The sequence below is a fragment of the Harpegnathos saltator genome, unplaced genomic scaffold (genome assembly GCF_003227715.2).
Source record: "Harpegnathos saltator strain DR-91 unplaced genomic scaffold, Hsal_v8.6 scaffold485, whole genome shotgun sequence".
NCBI lineage: Eukaryota > Metazoa > Arthropoda > Insecta > Hymenoptera > Formicidae > Harpegnathos > Harpegnathos saltator.
In genome coordinates, this window is record NW_020230299.1 from 599,663 (window position 1) to 616,917 (window position 17,255).

General features: G+C 48.8%; 1 protein-coding gene across 4 annotated transcripts in view; it reads right to left on the minus strand.

The window, feature by feature from the left end:
* Window positions 1–17,255, minus strand: part of LOC105182029 (nephrin) — a 254,625-nt gene that overhangs the window by 77,344 nt on the left and 160,026 nt on the right. For all 4 annotated transcript variants that reach the window (XM_025302282.1, XM_025302281.1, XM_025302284.1 and 1 more), the window contains one exon: window positions 3,151–3,277. In XM_025302282.1, coding sequence (XP_025158067.1) covers window positions 3,151–3,277 — 127 coding nt within the window. The remainder of the gene's footprint in view (window positions 1–3,150; window positions 3,278–17,255) is intronic.

Genomic DNA, 17,255 nt, shown 5'->3' on the forward strand with positions numbered 1-17,255 from the left:
CAATTCTTTCATGTCATTTCCAAATAAAAAGATGCATGAATAATATTTCAGATCGCTTGAGTATACTTGTGAAATGTTTCGGAAAGGAAACATAAAATGAGTATCATAAGATCATAAAGTATCACAAGGTGACAAGACGTAAGGTAGTGTTAAAGAGAAAAGTTGCATGTCACATTAATTTGACAACTATTTGTTGACTGCTAAAAAAGGAACAGTTTCTATAGCATTCTACAAATATATTCAAGTGAAGATCTGAAGTGTTTTTTCAATGTAAACATCTTTATATTTGGAAATGGCACCCAAAAATTGTTTTGTTAAAACTTGATGACGCAAATCATATTAGGTACAATGAATAAGATCCCGACAAGGACCTGATCAACTGAACCATATTATATCATACACTGGGTTGGTACATTAAGGTCCTAATGTGGACCCAATCATTATAACCTTGCAAGGGCTTCCTTACTCACTCGTCGTTAGGACATTATAAGGACTGACTTACTTAGGATTACCCTTTCATTCATCCTATTGGGTCCTTATCAATGTTAGGTGAACCTGATGAAAATTTCTAGTCGGGTACACTCGGGTGCAAAGTTCAAGCCCGGCCCGGCTCGAATTCGCGTCGCGAGCGAGACGTCACCGTAACGTAAGTGCCGGGCAAAAGTAATCAGGTGGTTGCCTCTGCGGTTCGCGTCCGCTCGCTCGCGGCGAATTTTCCGCTTGGCGCGCGTGCATTTTTGTCTTCCACTTTCTTCCCTTTTCTCCTCCCCGTTCGGCAACCGTTTTAGCGTTTATTAACTTTTCCGTGGCGCGCGCGCACGCGCGCGCGTGTGTTTAACGTTATCCGATACGCCCAAGCCCAATTTTTTAGCGGATAATGAACCCGTTGTCTCGCGCGACCGTCGGATATTTAAATTTGTTGGCTAATTACGCGGACCTTGTTTTTCGGCCGGTTATCAGCCCGTGATTCCGGTCGGCGCAAATTGCATTGTTGCTCCGCGGGCTTGAATCAGCCAATTTCCGCATACGCGAGAGTATCTCTTTACGCAGCTATTTTATAACCGCAGTGTGTGTGCGCGCGCGCGCGTGGTAAATGAAGACTCGCTCGAGCAAAGCGCAACGGAGAAAGAGCAGCTGAAACGCCAGCGATTCATTTCGCGGACCGCGATCGAGGGGGTAGAACAGAGCAAAGGGAGAAAGAGACAGAGAGATGGAAACCGCTGACTAATAAATACGAACGATGTTCAAACCGGCGGCGCTTGCAGCAAAGCGTATATGAGACATGACGTTATCGTGCGCACGCAGTGCGCACCAAGTGTGGCCGATTCTCTTACCGTTGGTATAATTAAAGGACGAAATATCGGATCGGTCAACAAACCACGGTATCGCGCGCGCTTGACGACTCATTCGTTTCCATTGAACGCAACGGCAGGAAATTTTCATTGAAACAAGCCGCGGCCGAACTTTTCAACCCACTCGCGCGTGGCGTGGATAAAATTTTTTTTAATTTTTTATTTTTATTAAATAATATCACTCACACACACACACACACACACACACACGCTACATCGCGTGTAATTGAGACGTATTCATAACAAGGTACAAATTTATATATCGCAATAATTTGCTCGCGGATATTTCTCGTGCCTTCCAACGCGAAATTTATATCATACGTAAAATAGTTTACCATACTTGAAATGTTTCGAGCAATATGAAAATATCCCGGCCGAACAAGTATGCCTTCATCGCATGCGGGCGGATGTGAATATAAAAAATTCCCCGGACAAATTGTCCGCGCGCGCGTGTATATAGCCGTTGCTGTCGCACGGGTAATTTAAGGCCGACCTCGCGAGGACGCGTCTTTATGTTCCCCCAGGAGATCAATGTAGCGCGTTGCTCGGCCCCTTCGTGTACGTAACACTTAGCTTCCTTCCTCGTGCCGAGAGCGAGGGAAGAGCTGGAGGGGATGTGCTACCTCAGCGAGGAGCGGCGTTTTCCTTTAAGTACGACCCGGAGACTTACGAGGGATACGTTGTTTGAGGGAGCGATTGCATGGGCGCCCGTTATTTGAACGCGTTCGAATGAAATTCCGATCGCCCGCCGTCTTTGTCCCGCAGCGATGGAACCCGCTCGGCGCCGGCTTTTCGGAATTTATCGGGATAATCGCATTCGATCGTGCGCCGAGCGATGATCGGCAAGACAAAAGGAAAACAAGGGAAAAGTCGCGCCGGCCGGTATCCCCGACGAAGAGTCGGTCTGTGAGCCGCGTTCACTCGGTGTAGGTCCGCGCGCACCACCAAGTGCTCGTTCGCGCGGAATTCGGCGAACTTTAGCCGAGTCCGAATGGCGGCACGGTCGCAGGAGAGTACACGAGCAAAACTGCAGGATACTGCGTTTAATGTCGGGTTTAATGCGCTCGGAAAATAAATTAATTTACGCAAACTATTCTCGAACCAGCAATAAGCTGCAATTGCAATTGCAAATGCACGACGAAACGTCAAATCGGGAAACAAGAGCGAGAGAGCGAGAGAGCGAGAGAGAGAGAGAGAGAGAGAGAGCTCTCGCTGATGTTTTTTCGCGTATAACGGAACGAAGAAATACGATTACGCCTCTCGTAATTCGCGGAGATCCTCTCGATTCTCTCTCGCGCTCGATGCAAGCCTCGATCAATTCTTCGCTACTGTGTTTTCGAAAGAGCAGCAATCGAAACGTCCGTTAGCTCGAATCGCGTCCTCGCGCGCCCAGCTAATTATCCGGTTTATCGCTACAGTTCAACAGTTGGGTCCCGATTCGTGAATATTTCATCAAACACCCAGTCTGGCGCGAGAAACGGGATGTAATAGCCGCTTAAAAATAATCCGCTTATACTATTATCGCCTCCAAGTCGCTAATCGCACGCGTCGGTGAACGCTACGAAATTTCAAGTCGAAGAATTCCGACGTGTAGGCGTGCGACTTGCAGAGTTGCAATCCGCGACGGTAGGTCGACTGCCGGCGGGACATCGAGAGGACACGCGTAGAAAAGCCTGTCTCTCCGCCTTCAGCGGATTTGCCTCGTGTTTGAAGACATATCCCAAGGATCAAAGGTCCTTGTACAAATTTCAAGTGGCCCGGCTCTACGTGATCAGCCATTACGGCCCGTTGTACTTACAGTGCACCGTGAGCTTCCATCGGTCCTCGATACCGGCGTCCGGCAGCTTCGGATTCTCCGCACGGCACACCAGGAACTTCCCCTCGTCCTCCATCATCGGCGTGAATAGCAGCAGACTCGAGCCGTCCTGCAATTGCGAACGACGATCATTCCGTCTTCGCCGCTACTCCCGTATGCTGTGGATTCGCGCGAATCCACCATCTCCCCCCCCTCCCCTCCCCGCGGACCCCGTCCCTCCCCGCAGATCCCGCGGGTGCTCATTTCGCGCGACGCGGCTTTTATCACCGGCGGGATCGCGCTTTTATAACCGCGCGACCGAGGAATCTTTTCATATATAACGTATTCTTTGACTGTTATTAACTGTTATTAAGCGCCATTAAAATAGCCGCAAGGGCTGCCGCTCGGGCGCTCGGGCAATTATGTCCCGCGAATTTGCGCGGAACGCATTAACCCTTAAACGCCGGGACGAGTGAAAATTCATTCGATGATATTTTTCACTAGATAAAAGTAAATTTAATTACACGAGCCAGAGTTGTATGTATATTTCTTTGTATTTTTAAGGAAAGGATTTATAATGTTCATCAATATCTTAGGCCATTTATGCTCGAACAAAAGAGATTCTTTTTCTTCTTTACGGTGAAAGGTTATTATTTTTCCTTTAAAAGAGTGTAAGATGATTGAAAACTGTTTTACACATTGTCGCAATTTTCTACCAAATGTTTATAGTTTATGTAGTAAAAAAATAATGAAAAGAATTATGAGTAAAAATTCACCCATCCTAATGATAGGACGGTAACAAAAACTTCTTGGTGTTGAGGGGCCGACACGCACACGGCGGCTGCATGATGAAATCGACGACGTTACGATCGCGAGTCGCGGCGGAATTTATTATCGCGCCGGAAACATTTTTGGGAAACTCTGCGCCGTTTTTCGCGCGTTGCCGTCGCGCTATCGCGAGGATTATAATCGGGCCGGATCGTGCAGCGCAAGAAGTGGGAGATAAATGATTTCGTAACACCTCCTCCCCCTGCAGCGTAGTCGCGCGATTCTTCCCGTGCGTGTGCGTGCGTGCGTGTGTGCTTTTTTCGTCCCACCCGCGTGCACCCCCCCCTCCTCCCCCTCCGCGAAGAGTAGAGAATTGCGGTCGTGTCGCATTTTTGTTTTATCGTTTCGCATAACCAGCAGCCCGCGTCGTTTACGAGATTTTAAACACGGCGCCGAACGGCCGGCAAAGCGTGCGTTTTTATCGTGACAACGAGAGCATACATTTTTCAAGCGGGAACAATGGACGCGTGAAATGTTAAAATAAATATGTGCATTTTCGTTTCTGAAAGTGTGACCGTATTTCCTCCCGCGTACAGTTGCGTGCGCGCGCGCGCGCGTGCGCGTTCCTGAAATACCGGACAAATTACGAGAGATAACGCGCTGTTTTATTATTATTTCTTTTTCCTCGAGCTTTTTCACTTACAGGCAATATCCGCATGTCTCGCGTGGGGTCACCCCCGCGCGTTGGTTCAGTAGCGTTTGTTTGCTTTCGTCGCTCGCGAATTTAGCGCAGTTCCGGACGGTTTCCCCCGTCGTTTACTCCCGACCCTCGTGGGAGTGCCATCGAAAATTGACGAGATCGGCCGGTGAGACTCTTGGCCGGCTGGAATAAAGCGCCGAAAGACGAGAGAAGATTCGCCGAGCGCGATCCGCGACGGTAACGACGCGCGGTAATTTCCAGCGCGGCAAATTGATGGAATGCAAATTGCGAAAACGCAGCCGCGAAAACTCGCCGACTGCCGAGGTGGGCCCGGGATTCATTTCGTCCCGAAAAAAATCTCCATGACAATCGACGTCGCGCCGCAGGGGAGCTCGCTCGCGCGTAATTCTTTCTTATTTCGCATGGATCTCGCACTGGCCCCCCCCCCCGGCTGCCGAGATCAGGGCGAAAATACGCGCGGTCCCTTTTCGAGCAAAATCGACCGCGTCATCGGGATCGACGACAGCTCGATTCACCGCTTCGATTCGCCACCGAAATTGAGATTCTCGCTGTCGCCGCGGCAGCAGAAACGCGCGAGCCTATTTCAGAGCGACTCGGCTTCTCCATTCACGCGTCGTTGCAACGACTAGCTCTCTCTCTCTCTCTCTCAACGGCGACAAAAACCGGTCCGGTTTGTAATTCACATTGAAAATCGCCACCGTCGCGGCACTGCGTGTTCCGCGCGTCGCGAAACATCCCGGTAAACACCGGCGCGCTGAAACGGACGTCCGACTAATCTCCGTGTCATCGCGACGGAAGGACGGAAGCGCTCGGAACGACAACCCGCGCGCGGATCTCTTTAAAAAAATCGTCGCATCTCAATTTCAAATACCGTATCGACGTGCGCCGGAAACGCAATGGCCGGAGCGAACAAAAACGAGGCGCACGTCGCCGCATCAGCGAGAAAGCGCGCGCGCGCGCGCCCTCGAAAACGAGTTTCTCCGTGGAATTTATGGCGGCGGTGCCGAAATTTCGTTGCCGTTACTCATGCAGATTCGCGAACGGAAAATATGCGCGAATGTGCCGTACGTGTACGAGTGTGCATGTGTGTGCGCGTGCGTGCGCGCGCGTAACGCATCCACCTCTTTCCCGTAGCAGCAAACATCAAGTAAAATCCTCTCGCTATTTTCCCTCCTTGAGCGCGCTCTTTCCTTCTATTTCTCCTCCGCAACCGCCGCTGCTCTTTCCGTTATATATCGATGCCGCTTTTCCGCTCTCCTTCTCTTTCTCTCTTTTCTTCTCGCGCGTGAATTGGTCGAAAACAATGGCGGAAGAGCGAGGAGAGCGGTGAGGGCGGTTCGGGGCGAAATTAAAATGAAATCCCCACGATGGAGGCGCGTGGGAAATCCTTCGCGTATGTGTGTGTGTGTGTGTACGGCGGTCACGTCTGCCGGAATTCGAAAAACTTCGGCCGAATTTACCGGCGGAAATTCCAGCGTCGTCTTAGCCGGCTGTGTGGAATTTTCGAAATTTCCGGGCCGGATAACTCGCCCGCGCTCGTCTCGCGCATTCTGGTCGCAACAAGGTTGCGTGTTTAATTATGCGAATTACAAGTCGCTGCAGCTGCTGACGCTTGTGAAATGATGCACGCGAAAAACGTGAGACGGTCAAAATTCAAATTATATTAATAATTGTATTAATTGCTAACAATCGCGTAGCGTGAGACTTGAGTCTCGATGGGATCAACGGGCTCTATTTGCGGCATATAATTGCACAGGTGAGGCGCAATTTGCATGCCGCATTCCACCCCTTTGTGTTGCGCTGCTCTGTTGCGTTCTCTCTCTCTCTCTCTCTCTCTCTCTCTCTCTCTCTCTCTCTCTCTCTCTCTCTCTCTCTCTCTCTCTCTCCCTCTCTCTCTGTCTCCCTCTGTCTCTCTCCCTCTATCTCTCTCTGTCTCTCTCCCTCTCTCCTAGAAAGGACCGAGATTAACTTCTTCTTACCTTCCTGATGGAGACGCACGAGAGGAAAGGCTATAGAGACAGAGAACCCTTCCATCTTTCTACGTACACGCTACGGGGGCGAGTGTGTACACAGACGAGTGTGTACACACAAAACCGCAGCGGATCCGCTCGCCCGGAAACTCGCCTGTGTCTTCAGTTACCCAGTTCATTCGAGCCCGCGAGCAAGAAATGTTTCACAAAGCTTTACGTCGCACATGTTAAATACATTTGCGCAGTATCGCCAAGTTAACAATGCTCTTCTATCGCGAAATCATCTTCCGATTGTAGTTGTACTGCAGAAACGGGACAGAAATACATTTTAGAGACCGTGCGACATCGACGTAAATTGACATTGAATTCGCGTCAGACGATAAATGTTGAAACGTCGATGGTCGCGGTGGGAAACCGCGACCAATAAATAGTTCGCTAACTAATCGGGAGAGTCGTCTTAATTGTGTTTGCGATTACGACGGAATTACTGACGATCGACGATCGACGAAATTTTCGCGAAACGACTTCATCGCATTTCCCCTCTCCTTTCTTGTTCCAGAAGGCGAGCGAGCGAGAGCGCCGCAACAATGGAAACAAACAGTGTTACTCGCCGCCCGACGCGAAACGGTCGCCCGATAACAACAATCAGTACGACCTTCCCGAGTCTTCCCGACCTTCGCGCAGGATTGACTCACCTGTGAACGTCGCGGACTCGCTCGAGTGTTACATTATTACGCGTCGAGCCGGCGAACGACACACATACCGCGCGCGTTCGTGATCGTTCGGTGTGTTGCTCGCCATTGCCGTCGGAGTGATTCCAATATCGCGTCGGACGGGTTCTTCGTCTCGGCATCGCGTTACTTAATCCTTTATATCCTGAATTAATTTACCCAAGACCTCAGTGAATTTTTGTGCAATTAAGTAGCTTTTGGAATATTGTAAACGTAAGGAAACTTAGGGAAATAAGTTTTATAACAATTTACCGGTTAAATTTGAAGGTGGTACTTGCAAGTGTCGGCAGGAATGTAGATTTATACAGAGCGGTACTTTTATTATAAGTACCGTCAGGATATAAAGTTTGTAAACACGTTTTCATCGAATCGTATTCATCTACTCGAGTGTGTCAGTGTCAGTGGTAGTGTAATGTTAGTGTCAGTGCCACAATGGAGTATCCGGAGCAGCTGGAAGCAACATGCTGGACTGGGAAGCCAGGACGCAGGACATTGGGAGCGATGTTATCATGCCAGGTGTGTCGAATCATTTAATGTACAGGCGATGTCCGATTCTAGCGGATATTTGACGAATTCGAATCGGAATAAGGAGTTCGCCGAGTCGAAATTTAGACCGATATTCATAGGTCGTCGTCGTCGTTTACCAGATAATTGTAGCTCTCGGGTGAGTCTCGGGTCGTACTTCAGTCCGTATTTGTTCTTAAATATTTTATATAAGAGTTCTCGACGAGTGTGTCGAATCATTTATTATGCAGGCACTTGACGAATCTACGTCGAGATTATAAGGAGATACTCGAGTCGAAATTTAGATCGACATTCATAATTTCGTCGTTGTTTTGTCAAATAATTCACTCAGCTTCGTGAGTCTTCGGTTATTCGTCAATCTGCATCTGTTTTTATTTCGTGCAAGAAATATTGATCCAAACAGCCGGGTAACGGTCCGTGAATATAAACCTGCATTTAATTGTACTCTCGACGGAGGATCGTAAATAACTCACAGGTCTATGAATACCGGCCTTAGAGTGTAATGTAAATTTTGCAAATGCTGCTTTTTACGTCTAATAATGCTCCTTGGGCCGCGCGTACGTTCTTGTTTACATCCGCTAGCGGTTTCTTTTCATTTCCGTTTAAACCTCGTTATTGGAATCCATACTAAAATTTCTGCTCGTAAGCAGCATTAATTAGACACCTAACTGTTATCTTTTCCGTTACAGCTTCATATCAGCTCTTTTGAGAGCTTCGATTCTCATCAAAACTTCCAACAAAAGAAAAAAAAGAAAAAAAAGAAAAAAAGAAAAAGAACAAAACTGGGAAGAGATGAGAATTAAATGTGTTGTACTTTATCCCCCCTCCCCCACTTTCTCCACATCTTTATATCTGATTATTTAAATACTTGCTTATTTCACATATTCTCAATTTGCAATTGAGTAAATTATGCAAGCAATACATTACTGACTAAAATTAAGAATAAATATTAAATGTAGAGAGAATGTGTGGAATATTTTGAGATAAAACATAATTGAGATAATTGAATAATTAAATAATTCTCTTGAACCTGTGCGCTGCGCCTTCGAGCTTCAACACGCAGGAACGCAGGACAGTCGGCGATCTACGGCATTTACGGTATCGAGGTATCGGTATTCTCCATCGATTCTTCAAGTTCGGCGGAACTTGCAGGATTAATGCAAATTTAAACTTTCGACTCGGGGACACGCGAGGACTCCGCGAGGACATTGATTCTTCAAGATCGACAGAATTTGCAGGATCAATGCAGAAGCAAAATTTCGCGAAGTCGAATATCCGCTATTTTAACCTAGAAGAGAGGGAAGAGAGGGGATGAGAGAGAGCGCGCGCGCGCGCGCGCGCGTGGCGCATTTCGAAAGGCAAACGTGCATTGCGCATTGCAGTACGTCCTATTTGCAGGGGCACGAAGTAAAGCCGCGCTGTTTCATCTTGTCGGCGCTCTCTCCTCTTCGTCTTCACCTGTCGCGTTAAAAGCGCGAGAGCTCTGATGTAAGAAAGCACGTGTGCATCAGGAAATCTTCTCTCTCGCTCGGCACCTTTCTCTAGCTGGGGTGCCATGGCGCGTAATATCCCAAACGGATCGGGCCGTAAGGTTCGGAACGTAGGTACCGGCATCGGAAACCTTTTAAGTTATTGGCGTTGCAAGCGAGGAGAGAAAGAGAGAAAGGGAGGTACGAATGTTGAAGCACGTAGACTCGACTTAAGATGCGGACGCGCTTAGTGCTGCCGCGGAAATTCACCTCGATGAAATTCAGCGTCTCGCCGGGTGTCGTCGATCGAAATCACGACGTCACTTCCGCGTCGCGTCCAAGTAATTCCCTGAGAGTCGAGATATGCGCGAGAGAAGAGAGCTCGGTTTGTTTCGCTCAAGGTTCCCGTTCGCTCTTAGACCTAGTCGTCCCTCGCGATTCAACCACCTGTGTGGTTGGCGGAATAAACTTCATCATCTGCGCATTTTTCGACGCGTAAGTAACAGACTTGTAGTAACAGAAAAAGCCTATCGATCGATAATCAATCACTTAGATTGACTCGGCGATTCGGATTCAGATTTCACTCGTCGAGTGCTTCGCGCAAGTTCCGGTCGCACTCCAGCTGGGTTCGAGCGCAACCCCTAATAACTGGAGCCAGCCGAGTACAGTTATGCAAACTTGACAGAATTTCAAATGTATATTCGTCGGAAAAAAATAGATATCTATTTTTAGGCAAATTCATTTTCTCTCACTTTCCTTCTCTTTCTTTCTCCCTCGCTCGCCCGCTTGTGTAAACAAACACGCTTGCGCAAAGCGTGCGAGAATATTGAAAAGTCTCTTTTGAGCCCGTATAGTTGTGAGATTGCTGCTCTTGCGGATACCCACCGTACACAAAGACCGTATAATTAAAGCCACTATTACTTGACATAATCTGTTTTGGCGATACTATTCGAGTGTTCGCAATTAGAACCGTTTGTCCGAAAGTTTCAGCAGAAAGCCCGCGTAATAAATTTCACTGTGCGCAAATCGCGCCTGGCTCGCGTTTCACGAGCTTTCTCGTCAAATGAGCTTCGCGTGGAATGAGCTTTTAATTGAAAAGCGCAGCGAATATTTCGTCTCTTGCTAGCGAGCGATTTTTGATACAACCGAGTTGCAGTCGAGTTTTTCCACGATCGTCCAGGCGAGGCGAGCTTTTCAGCATGCGACCTCGCATGCGTGAACTCATTCCTACAATATCTCGCGTACCGTTATATCGCTTTTATATTATATTTATTCCGGCGATATATTCCGGCCGTTTTTCTTTCTTCTTGCACTTCTTTTTTCCAGATCCACGCGCATTGCCGCGGCGGACTATTACGATGATTATATTTTTGTGACAAATTCCCCTCGCTCTTTTGCGCGAGTGGCTAACGATAGGATTCTGGGTAATAACGCAGTATCGAAATTATTTACGCGGCTGATTAATTCTTCATGATCGTTAGCGTTGTCGCGTAAAATTGCGCGTCCGGGACAAAGGCTCGCGTTCGCGCGGATAAATGAAGAGAGCGTAGTTGCGGCGCGAGCGCTGAAATTCAGCACCGAATTTACCGAGTTTCCCACGAAGCGTATTTGAGATCGAATACAAAGCTCCGAATTATTCATATATAATTATCAATCGAGCGCCCGGTGCTTAATATTGACACGATGATCCCGCTTTACTCAAACAATCGTCGAGCTCGTTTTCGACGAAAAAGCACGAAAAATTGACATCCTGGCGCACGGAGTGAGACAAACTCTTGATCGGAGCGCTAATTATCGAGACATACGCCACGTTCGGAGAATGAGCTGTTTCCGGCCGGCCGAAAAATAATAACTCACCGCGGCCGCATAAACGGAACTTTCGTTCCGCACGACGCATATTTCTCGCTATGCGAGATACCGTGCGCATATTTCCGCCAACCAGGCAGCGAGCTTGCGAGCTTGCGAGCTTGCGAGCGAGCGAGTGAGCGAGGCGGCCGCGGTGCGCGCTTCGTGATAAAACTCCGGAGCTAATAACTCGCGGCGATAAAATCCGCCGACTAATAATGCGCGAAACTGTGACAAATTTGGGCCGCGCCTCTGGGCGGGAATTATTTATTACGGCAAAATCGCCGACGCACTCTCCAAGTCTCGCGGAGACGCGAGTCGGCCATCATTCTGCATGTTTACCGATCGCACGCTACTGCGACGAGATATTCGGATGCGCAATTTCGTCCAAGCGCGCCGAGTTTCCGAATCGTTTTGACGAACGAGTACGAGCCTCCGAAATGGCGGGCTTCCCGACTAGAAATTTTCATCAGGTTCACCTAACATTGATAAGGACCCAATAGGATGAATGAAAGGGTAATCCTAAGTCAGTCAGTCCTTATAATGTCCTAACGATAAATGAGTAAGGAAGCCCTTACAAGGTTATAATGATTGGGTCCATATTAGGACCTTAATGTACCATACCAGTGTATGATATAATATGGTTCAGTTGATCAGGTCCTTGTCGGGATCTTATTCACTGTATCTAATATGATTTGCATTATCGAGTTTTATCAAAACAATTTTTGGATGTCATTTCCAAATATAAAGATGTTTGCATTGAAAAAACACTTCAGATCACTTGAATATATTTGTAAAATGCTATAGAAACTATCCTTTTTTTAGCAGTCAATAAATAGTTGTAAAATTAACGTGACATGCAACTTTTCTCTTTAACACTACTTTACGTCTTGTCACCTTGTGATACTTTACGATCTTATGATACTCATTTTATGTTTCCTTTCCGAAACATTTCACGAGTATGCTCAAGCGATCTAAAATATTATTCATACAAATATTTTTTTATTTGGAAATGACATGACAGAATTTTCAGCGTGTCACTTCTTATTTCTAATGTCATCATCCAATATAGCCGTGGCGAGTAATCAAGAACCATAATTTGAAAAAAAAAAAAGAACGTAATAAGGATTCCATAAGGTAACTCAATAAGGACCTGACTATGAACCTTTACCAAGGTATACCTGATAGCCACACTGCGTTACATGACTTACTAGGACCCGATAGTATTACCTTATTGGGACCTGATGTCCAAATGAGGTTAACCTGATCAGGACCGTGGGATAAATTTCTAGTCGGGTTATCGACGGGCGAGCGTACGGACGACGTTGCCGTTAATAGAATTTTTGGTTTCCTCATACGGCGCATTAAATGAAAAAGAGTATGCCCGAAATATCCCAGCCGGAATTAAAGGTCGGCTCGGAGCCGGATTATACGACGGAGCGTTCCGCGTCTCTCCCACGGCGGCAGCGGCGGCGGCGGCTCGCGCTCAGCGTCCCGTAAAAATAATACGGCTGAGGGATCACGTCGCGCGTTTTGCGCCTCCTCACCCCCGGCGATCCACGCCGTTGTGGAACCCGCTTAATCCAGCTCGGTACAGTTCGAGCGAGCGGCCGAGCTCGCTCGGGCCTCACGGTCCAGCAGCGTTCCAACCGTGCGGATAAAGAAGATGAGAAGGATGCTGACGTTTATGCAAATGCGCGTCTCCCCCCCCCTCCCCGGCGGGGGCGTCTCGTGTAACGAAATGCGCGACGGCGACCCCTTACTTTTCATCTCCTATAGGGCCGTAGCCCGTAAACGCGATTTCGCGATTCGTTTGACGCCACTTCGACGTGTTGTCCGTCTCTCTCCTTCCCTCTTCCCTCTTTTCTCTCTCTCTCTCTCTCTCTCTCTCTCTCTCTCTCTCTCTCTCTCTCTCTCTCTTTCTTCCCGCTGACTCGTTTCAAAGTGAACATGACGAAAACCGCGACCGGTGGTCGGCAATATATATCGAGAACAAAAAAGTCTCGTACTTGAGAATGTAATCGCACGCTGAGGCGACTGCGGTCGGAAAATCCATTGTGCCTCGTGAACGTTGCTACAATGTCGCTGGTAATACGCGTATTACTGCTTTCTCGTTAGAGCAACAGAAAGATAGCGCTTGGCACCGGGCACGACTCGGTGCGATTTGCAGCGAGAGATTGACACATTCTTCTCTCAAGTGTACGACATCGCCTCGCTGCATGCAGCTGATTGCATTCGAGAAGCAAGGAGACGCTCGGCCAACGGCGACTTCGCCGCGAGACGAGGCGAGACGCGATACGCGTATTTCGAATTGCGTTTCTTCACCGTATCATTGGCAAAGTTTCCGATCACATCGGTTAAGCTGTTGTACGGAAGCTTCGGAAGCCAGCCATGGCAGTCAGTAGTCGGACGTGTTAACGACCTCGCGAGACGCCGAGCGGCGCTCTCTCAGTCTGTGACCTCTCTCTCTCTCTCTCTCTCTCTCTCTCTCTCTCTCTCGTCCGCGAGATATTTCCAATATCGTACATTTCGCAGGACACGCCGAGGACGCGCGTGGCCATTATCGTCGCGCAATTGCCATTACTCTCGTCCTCATCGCATCCTTTGCACAGGCTTGGCAGGCGAGAACCCTCGCGGTCCCCCTTCGCGCGCTCGGCTAATGGATGCCGCGAGTTAAACGTCGGCGCCTTAATCATCGTCGTCGTCTAAATTCCAACTTGTGAATGCCTCGCTCGAAACAGATCTGGAGCAACAGCTATCAGTAAACGGTTACTCAGTCATGCGCGCTAACGTGCGCTTTCACATCGATTGATTCAAGTTTTATCTCGCGCTGACCACATTTTATCCGCGGCTATCCGCCGACTCTTGGCGACGGCAGCGAGACGTAAGGTTAGCCTTACAGCTAAATTCGAACGCGGCGAACCGAGATCTAGCGGATAGCGCCAAGTTCTTTTCTTCGCGTGTGCGTGGGAAGAAAAGAGCGAATGAGGGTGGACGGGCGAAGGACGCCGCTTCGTGTTTGTCCATTCGACTCGAATCGATCTGGCGAATCCTGGTGTGTCCTTCCAGCGCGCGCGAGAGTCGCCGTTCGGTCGTTTGCACGTCGATTAATGGATACCCCCGGCCTCTCGCCACGCGCGTCTCTCCGATAGTCGATTAACGAGCGAAAGAATTCGCGCGTCGCGCAGTCTCTCCGGCGAGTTAAACTCGCGCGACCCGTTACCCGTTAAATTAACGCTGAGCGCGGCCGACACCGGCGGATTCGGCGTTTGTGTTCCTCCGGCGCGCGCACGTTTTGTGTCGTACGGCTGCATCTCGCGCGATTTCGACGACAGCAACGAGCAACCCTCTTGCGCGACGAAACGCCCCTTCGCCGACGGCTGCGCGAAGTAGCGCGAAATTATTCCGGATTTCCGCCGCGAGTCGGCCGATACGTCGGCGCTTGTCGCGCGCGATTTCATGTCGGAATCGATCAGCGAATATCAGCGACGCGCCGTCGCGTCGTACCTATCTAATCGCAATTAAGCCCAGGTACGGGCAAATATTTCTATGGGCGATCGTGATCCCGATCCGGCTATCATTAATTACCCAAAACACACAATTGTCCCGGCCGATCGGACGCGTGTTGACAAACGTGTTTAGCAAACGCGCATCCTCTCCCCCTCCTCCCGTCACTCCCGTCCCTCCTCCACCCGTTCGCCACCGAGCCTCCCCTATGACTCGTCGTCCTTGTCCTCCGCCCCGCCGCGCCGCCTCGCCTCGGGGAGTAGGGAAGGATCGTCGATTCATGCGGCAAGCCGATTTTGAAGCTATACTTCCTCGAGCGTCGTTATACATTCGGCGACGGTTATTGATGACGCCGATGCCGATCAATCCGATGCGCTTCCAGATGGCTCGCGATCGCAATTACATGGGCGCGCCGATAAATTATTATCAAGCTGTCTGTCACCCCCATGAAACTATTAATTCAGTCGCGCCGGTGCATCGACGCGCCGATAAATTATCGCGGTCGCTCGCTCGTGCTTTCTCTCCCGCCCCCACCCCCTCCCGCCGCCTACGTTGCCCCTTTTACATCTACCTCCCTCCCTCCCCCCCCCGGTGTCTCTCTATCTCTCTCTATGTCTCTCTCCTCCCATATATTTTCTTCTACCGATATCGCGGCGTTGTTTAACGGCCGGCCGTTTAATGAAAATTTTCCCGATCGGAACGTGGGGCATTCATCGTGCCGACAAGATTCTGACACGCGATCGATGATTTATTCGTTTTGACGACACCGTCCAAGCACTCCGTGCCCTGGACGTTCGGGAAAAACGTCAAAATGTATCGATAGATCCCCCGGGGGCGACGGGGGTGGAGGTGGGAGGCGCTGGGAGGCGAGAGGTAACGCGAGGTACCCGACTAGAAATTGTGATCAGGTTCACCCGACATTGATAAGGATCTAATAGGGTGAATGAAAGGTAATCCTAAGCAAGTCAGTCCTTATAATGTCCTAACGACAAATGAATAAGGAAGACCTTTATAAGGTTATAATGATTGGGTCCACATTAGGACCTTAATGTGGAACCAACCCAGTGTATGATAGAATATGGTTCAGTTGATCAGGTCCTTGTCGGGATTTTATTCATTGTACCTAATATGATTTGCATTATCAAGTTTTAACAAAACAATTTTTGGATGTCATTTCCAAATATAAAGATGTTTGTATTGAAAAAAACACTTCAGATCTTCACTTGAATATATTTGTAAAATGCTATAGAAACTATCCTTTTTTTTTTAGCAGTCAATAAATAGTTGTAAAATTAACGTGACATGCAACTTTTCTCTTTAACACTACTTTATGTCTTGCCACCTTGTGATACTTTATGATCTTATGATTGTCATTTTATGTTTCTTTTCCGAAACATTTTACAAGTATGCTCAAGCGATCTAAAATATTATTTCATGCAGATATCTTTTTATTTGGAAATGACATGAAAGAATTTCCAGCGTGTCATTTCTTATTTCTAATGTCATCATCCAATATAGCCGTGGCGAGTAATCAAGAGCCATAATTTGAAAAGAAGTAAACGTAATAAGGATTCCACGAGGTAACTCAATAAGGACCTGACTATGAACCTTACCAAGGTCCTGATATCCACGCTGCGTTACATGACTTACTAGGAGCCGATAGTGTTATCTTGTTGAGACCTGATGTCCAAATGAGGTTAACCTCATCAGGACCATAGGATAAATTTCTAGTCGGATAACTCCACTGCGAGCGTGACGAGCGTGACGAGCGTGTCGTTCTTTCTCTCACACCGATATCCTTGTCTTTGATCGCGCACCTTCAGCCGCCGGGAGGACGTGCGTTCGCCCGAATGCTGGGAAAAACGGCGGAGCGGCAGCGCGTCGCACGCTAATCCCCGCCGGGGTGCTCTGTGTGCACGCTACGCGTTCGATAATGCATGTTAATGATCCATTTCCATCGGTTTTCGTTAATTTGACGTTGGAAGGCGCGGCGCTCCGCAATTATCACGAATCGATATCGATAACCGCCGCGGTTAAGTGTAAAGCGCGCAAGTCGATCGCAAGTTGCGAAAGTTCGATAACGAATGCGGAGGAGTGTCGACGGGTTGCATCGCACTCGACGCATCGCGAGTGTCCAACTAGCCTGATTAATAACAGCGCGGCTCGGTATCGCACGCGCGTTGCCCGGCGGAAAAAATCGCTCCTCCGGCCGCGTCTTCCCACCCCCGCGTTCCCGCGGGGGGAAGTCCGTTTGCTCGGAAACGTTCGAGTCGTCCACGAATAGTGGCAGCCGGTTAACGAGAATTAATCGGAAGACGTTGAACCACTTGCCGCGTGTTAAAAGTGCACACGGCAGCGCGCGCGCGCACCGTTTTGTTCGGAATTTCTCTCAGGATTACCGGAATCCATTCTATTACGCCAACGGTCGCATTCGCTTGCTTTTCCGCCAATCTCATTAAAGCAAAAGCAAGGGCCGGACTTTTCCACCTTTTATCTTTTTTCCTAAGCGGCCGACATCGCCGCCGGAGCGATTGGTACACTACCTATTTTGCATCGGAATAACATCGTCGTT